This window comes from Elephantulus edwardii, unplaced genomic scaffold (assembly GCF_000299155.1).
Source record: "Elephantulus edwardii isolate Elephantulus edwardi_28Jun2011 unplaced genomic scaffold, EleEdw1.0 scaffold00140, whole genome shotgun sequence".
Lineage (NCBI taxonomy): Eukaryota > Metazoa > Chordata > Mammalia > Macroscelidea > Macroscelididae > Elephantulus > Elephantulus edwardii.
In genome coordinates, this window is record NW_006399890.1 from 7,513,280 (window position 1) to 7,519,587 (window position 6,308).

The following is a 6,308-nucleotide window of genomic DNA, read 5'->3' on the forward strand; positions in this document are numbered from 1 at the left end:
TTATTTTTTGCAATTGTTATGCTTCAGAGATTTGGAAGATGATTAAGGATGACAGAAGAGTCATCAATGCCTTCAAACTGTGATGCTGGAGAAGAGTTTTGAACATACCATGGATTACCAAGAAAACTAATAGATTTGTCTTGGAGAGGGGATGAAACCAAGTGTTTCCTTGGAGGCTAGAATTTTGAAGCTCTCTCTCACATACTTTGGGCACATGGCCAGGAGAGATCAGTCTTTGGAGAAGGACATCATTCTTGAAAGGGTGGATGTCTTCTCCAGTGTGATTAACTGCCTCTGAAAACCCTCTGGAGGTTCAGCTATGGGTTGATTCCAACTCGGTGGCACACAACTGCAACAATTAGCTTTAATCTATTTTCTAGGTGTAATGATCACTGTCTTTAAATAACATTAGGATTCACTTCTGTGAAGTTAATTTAAGGAGAATATTCTAATTTTGATCTATTGATCCTGTAGCATTTTTAATTATTTGTAATTATTCCTTGTCTATAATTTTTAGAAAATAATTTTAATTACATGAAATATATGAAAGGATGTTAATGAAATTCTTCAAAACTAGAAGTTTTAACATTAACTTTTTATGTGATTTGAATAAAAGTTAACAGCTCTTTTTTCATTAAGCAGTTCATGCATGTGGTGGTTCATGATACTGATTATTGATTACAGACCCCACACTGTGGCAGCACTCTCTGTATTTCCTTTCTGTGTTTCCTGTTTCCCATTCATCTTTCTATCCTTCTCCATTCCTTTCTGCTTTCCGAGTTGTTGCCTTTTTTTTTGTTTAAGAGCAAATGAAGCTTACTGGGGGATAGTGATAGTCTAGACCAAAGAAATCTATTGATTATGGTTGTCATAGAGTGAAGACAGCCACAATGCTAAAGGAAAACAATAAACACCAAGAATATTCACAAACTTTTAACTCCTTTTCACCATTCATCAAAGTAGGATTTAGAAAAGTCTTTGTGGAACATAGTATGTTCTTAAATGTAAGAAAATAAATCTCTAAATAACAAGTAATAAATAATATCTGCTCCAAAACAATCTTGCTGGAATGATTATATATATTTTTATGATTAATTGCCTCTGAAAACCTACGGGGGCGGAAGGCGTCTTGGGGGTTAACTATGGGTTGGTTCCAACTCAGTTGTACACAACAGAACAATATGTAAAGATCTGGTGACTAGTAGTAAGGAGCTGCTCTACCAATCGAAAGACAAATGATTCCAATTCACCAGCTGCTCTACATAAAACTTTTAATTAACCAACCTCCATGTAATGGAACCTGAAGCCACCAGGACACAGCAACTCCCCCACCCCACCTCCAACACCATTAATCTCCTTAGCTCTTCTGCTGAAGTCTTTGGGCTACACAATGACTGGTTGCTTTGGGACCTTTCACTTCCCCCAAACTTAGTAGTAACTGATTGAACCACATCTGTGAGGGGAGCAGCACCAGTCTTGTTTTTGTCTGCCCACTGGTAAGCATCCATAATTTGTCACCTTGACACTTGGGCAGAAGCTCTGATTCTTTTCCAGGTGGTGATGTCTCATACCACCCTTTCCAAAATAACCTGGATGGTATTTGTGAAAGTTGATCCTGTTGTGGTGCAAGCCTCCTGCATTATCTCAGCCTCCAGTGTGCTTCTGTTGCTTTCCAGTGTGACAGTGGCTCATGTGGCCCCTAAGTTTCCAGCTCTTCCTCAGTCTTGATGGCATGTCAGCTGCCTGCGTGAAAAAACCTACAAAGATTTTTAAGAAAGACTTACTCTATTTCGGATTAAGAGAAACAGTAGATATATCAAGTTCCTTTTTGACAGTAGTTGAAATAATCTAGGTTTGCAGCAAAACAAAACCAAACTCACTGCTGTCAAGTTGATTCCACTGAGCTTCCAAGGCTGTAAATCTTACTTGGAGAAAACTGCCTGTCTCTCCCACAGAGCAGCTTACCAGCTACCACTCACACCACTGGTCTCTGGTAAGCAGCCCAACAGCCCAACACATCATGCATGTCACCACCACAGCTCCTGTTTTGTTTAGTTAAGTGACAGTTACTCATTCCTACAAATATTGTCCTCTTTCAAAATATAATATGGATATATTTTCTCATATATTCATATGATAACTGCTGATATTTGCCTTTGATTCTGTCTTCCTTCTAGAAGTTTTACCAGCTGAGGAATGGAAACCTCCTCTTCCTGCTTATGATTTTCTGAGTATGATGGATGCTGCATCATCTCAACGTCCCACTGGGAAGGCTATGGAGTATATGAAAGAAACTGAAGAGCCAGAGGATGACAAGGAACAACATGAAGATAGATCAACAGTCAGAAAAGAACCAATTGAAACATTGAGAATAAAGCATTGGAGTAGAAGTAATTGGTTTAAAGAAGCAGAAAAATCATTTAGACATGATAAAGAGTTATGATTCTCAAAGGTCTGCTAATTTCTTAGGGCAGTGGGAAGCTTTGATATGTTATTCTGACTTTTTTATCAATTTAAGAATTAATTGAAGAAAAATAAAGAATTGAAGTTTCTGAAACAGTGCTAGCCACTAAAAATATGTGAGCTATATTAAAAATTTAAAATTTCATAGTAGCCAAATCTTTATAAAATAGAAAAAGAAACAAGTGAAATGAATTTATTTTACCTACTGGTGGCAAGAAGCTGTGATGTAATACTGAAGGCACATGGCTCTAGGCCACTAGCTGCTCCTCGGGAGAAGGATGAACAGTCTCTGTCCATGTGATTAATTGCCTCTGAAAACCTGCCAGAAGGTCAACTATGGGTCGATTCCGACTCTATGGTACATAACCCAACAACTGTGATTATATAAAAGTTACTATGATCCTAACATATAATCAGTATATCATTAAGAATATATTTTATATCCTTTTTATGTATAAAAAGGTTTATTTAAAAATCTAGTATGTGCTTTATAAGTACCATACATCTTAACTCAGACTTAACACATTTCAGTGACTACTATGTTCAATAGCTCTGTCCTAAACAAAAAATGAGAATAATTAATTTAGTACTAGCAATATTATATACTTGAATTATAATTCCAACTTTTTCACAATTAATTCTAGTGCTCTATAGATAGATTTAGATATTTAAATGAGTGATATTACACCTGGGTGTATTTTGTTCCTAAATAACATTTGTTCCCATTCCCAAAAAAGGTGATCTGTCGAACAATTTAATTGATAATACATGCAAGCAAAGTACTGCTGGAGATCATTGAAAAATGGCTGAAACAGTACTTAGATAGGGAACTGATAGAGGTTCAAGCAGGATTTAGAAGAGGCTCTGGCACCAGCCATATCATTGCTAATGTCAGATGGGTCCTGGCTGAAAATGAGGAGTACCAGGAAAATGTCTATTTGTGCTTTATTGACTGTGCAAAGACATTTGACTGTGTGGATCATAACAAGTTGTGGCTGACATTGAGAAGAATGAGAATCTCAACGCACTTAATTATGCTTATTCAAAACCTGGCTTTGGATCAGGAGGCTGTTGTGCAAACAGAGCAAGGGAGCTCTGCATGGTTTGGAATTGGGAAGGCAGCGTCTAGGCTTGTATTCTCTCTCCATACCTATTCAGTCTGTATGCTGAGTAAATTATCTGAGAAGCTGGACTTCGTAAGGATGAGTGTGACATCAGGATTGGAGAGAAGCTCATCAATAACCTGTATTATGCAAATGACACAATCTTGCTTGCTGAAAGTGAAAAGGACTTGAAGCACTCGTTCCAGAAGATCAAAGAATGTGGCCTTCAATATGGATTGCATCCCAATGTCAAGAAAATAAAGATTCTTACTACCATATAGATAAGCAGCATCATAATGGATAGAGAGGAGATTGAAACTGTCAGCAGTTACATGTTGCTTGGATCCACAATAAACAGCCTTCATACCAGCAGTCAGGAAATAAGGAGATATATTGCACTGGAAAAATCTGCAGTTAGGGACCTCTTTAAATTATTGAGGAGTAATTATGTCAGTTTGAGGACTATGGTGCATATGATTAAGACCATGGTCTTTCCAATTACTTGCTGTACATCTGAGAGCCGGACAATGAATAAGGATAACAGGAAAAGAATTGAAGCCTTTGAACTGTGATGTTGGAGAAGAGCACTTAACATCCCATGGACAGCCAAGAAAACGAATAGATATGTCTTAGAGAGGGGGCAGCTAGAGTGCTCTTTGGAGGCAAGAGTGATTAGGCGCTTCACCTCTCATACTTTGGGCGTGTTTCTAGGAGGAGTTATTCCTTGGAGCAAGGGACATGATGTTGGTAAGGGTAGAGCGTTGGTGGAGGAGAAGAAGATACTCAAACAGGTGGATTGGACATGGTGACTGCTGCAGTGGGCTCTTAAGTGTCAGGAAGTGTGAGCATGGTGCAGGATAGAACAGGGTTCAGACCTTTTGTTCATAAGGTTGCTAAGAGTTGTACTTGACGGCATCTAACAACAACAACAACGTGTATTTGATTGTTTGCTGTGGAGTCTCTGACTCGTAGTTCGCCTACATAACAGAACAAAAAACATTGTCCAGTCCTGTTGCATTTTCAAAATCTGGCCTACTCAGGCTCATTGTTTGGTCACTCTGTAGTTTCAGTACCTTCCACTCTAGCAAGCTCATTTTCTGTCACTCAAGCAGCCAATATTATGTTATAACCCAAAGAGTTTTCATTGGCTTATTTAAATCACCAGGATTTTCTTCCTAGTTTTCTTAGTGTGGAAGTGCCACTGAAACCTGTTCATCATGGATGGATCAATACCTACTAACATTTGACATTTCGATAGCTTAGCTTTTAACTTCACAGCAAATCCTAAGTTGCACCTGAACACATTGTTTTAAAACATTGTTTATTGTTTGAGTGGAAGTTTACAAAGTATATTGGCTTTTTATTAATGCATTCACAATCATTTTGTTTCATAACATTTATTACAAGACCCACAGTATCTGATCACTTTCAGACAAAGTTCCCTTCCTTATTAAGGTGGGTACCTTAATAAGAATCTATTATCTACTTGTTAAATTTTCTTCTTCTCATCCCTGGTAACCATAAAAAAATGATTCTGTTTATAACCTTTCTTTTGTTTTTTTAATAATAGTAGTAGTAAACCGAGTTTGTCCTTTTCTAACTTTGTATACTCAGTATAATGCCCTCTGGAATCATCCCTGTTAGGTAGTACTTCACAAATTCTTTACTGTTTTTTAATGCTCTTTAATACTATAGTGTGTGAATGAGCAGTGGTTTCTTTACCTATTCATCTGTTGTTGGACACTTGAATTGTTTCTATCCCATTGCAAATAATGCTTAAATGGACATAACCATACATAGATTTGTTTGTGGCACAGCTCTTTATTTTTTCAAGATACATACTTAGTAGTGAGATTGCTAAATCATATGGTATTTATAGGTTCTACTCTTTAATAAAGTGTCTGAACACACTTTAAAAAAATTTATTTAAATAAAATTTTTATTTTATACTGGTTTACTTATAGTTTATATACATTGTTTTTCACACTGGATCTTTCCTGTTTTCTTTACCCATATTTCCCTCCATCTATCAAATTGTACAACGCTATGATTAACCACCACCCCCATCTTCACACCTCTGCTCCCACCCTCCTCTCCTTGGACCCTCCTACAAGTTCTACCATAATAGTCTTACGCAGTATTTGTCCTTATGAGACTGAGTTAGTTCACTTAGCATACTGCTCTCCAAATTTAATCCCTCCCAATTTAGGTAGTAATGCTGCATAATATTCCATCGTGTGACTGTTCCATGATTTCTCAGTTCATTTGATGGTAGTTAGACATGTGGATTGTTGCCATGGGCTTGCCATGGTCAATAATGCTGCTGTGAACATGAGTGTACACATCTTCACTTTAGTTCTTGTTTTGCTGGGATATATTCCAAGCAGTACAATAGTTCGGTCATATGGAATTTATTTCTATGTTCAGCTTTTTGAGGAAGTGCCAAAATGCCTTCGGGATTCGTACCATTTTACAATCTCACCAACAATGTGTAAAAGTTCCTATCTTGCCACATCCTCTCCAACATTTATTACTTGCTGTCATGGGCACACTTTTTTGATAGAAATAGGAGGCTGCTTTTGGTATTTAGTGGGTAGTAGCCAGGAGTGCTCCTAAACATTCTACAAAATGCATAGAGCAGCTCACTACCACACAAATTACCCCACCCAAAATATCACTAGTACCAATGTTGTTGTTATGTACTGTAGACTCAGAACCAACTCATAGCTGAGCTTCTGGTAG

At 37.5% G+C, this 6,308-nt stretch overlaps 1 protein-coding gene and 1 pseudogene across 1 annotated transcript in view; one reads left to right on the forward strand and one right to left on the reverse strand.

Annotated features, from left to right (window-relative positions):
- Nucleotides 1–2,461, forward strand: part of TXNDC16 (thioredoxin domain containing 16) — a 118,787-nt gene extending 116,326 nt beyond the window's left edge. The window contains 1 exon segment of the mRNA XM_006894373.1: nucleotides 2,178–2,461. Within this exon segment, the coding sequence (XP_006894435.1) occupies nucleotides 2,178–2,461 (284 nt within the window).
- Nucleotides 1,276–1,734, reverse strand: LOC102856361 (annotated as a pseudogene).
- Nucleotides 2,462–6,308: the final 3,847 nt, after the last annotated feature.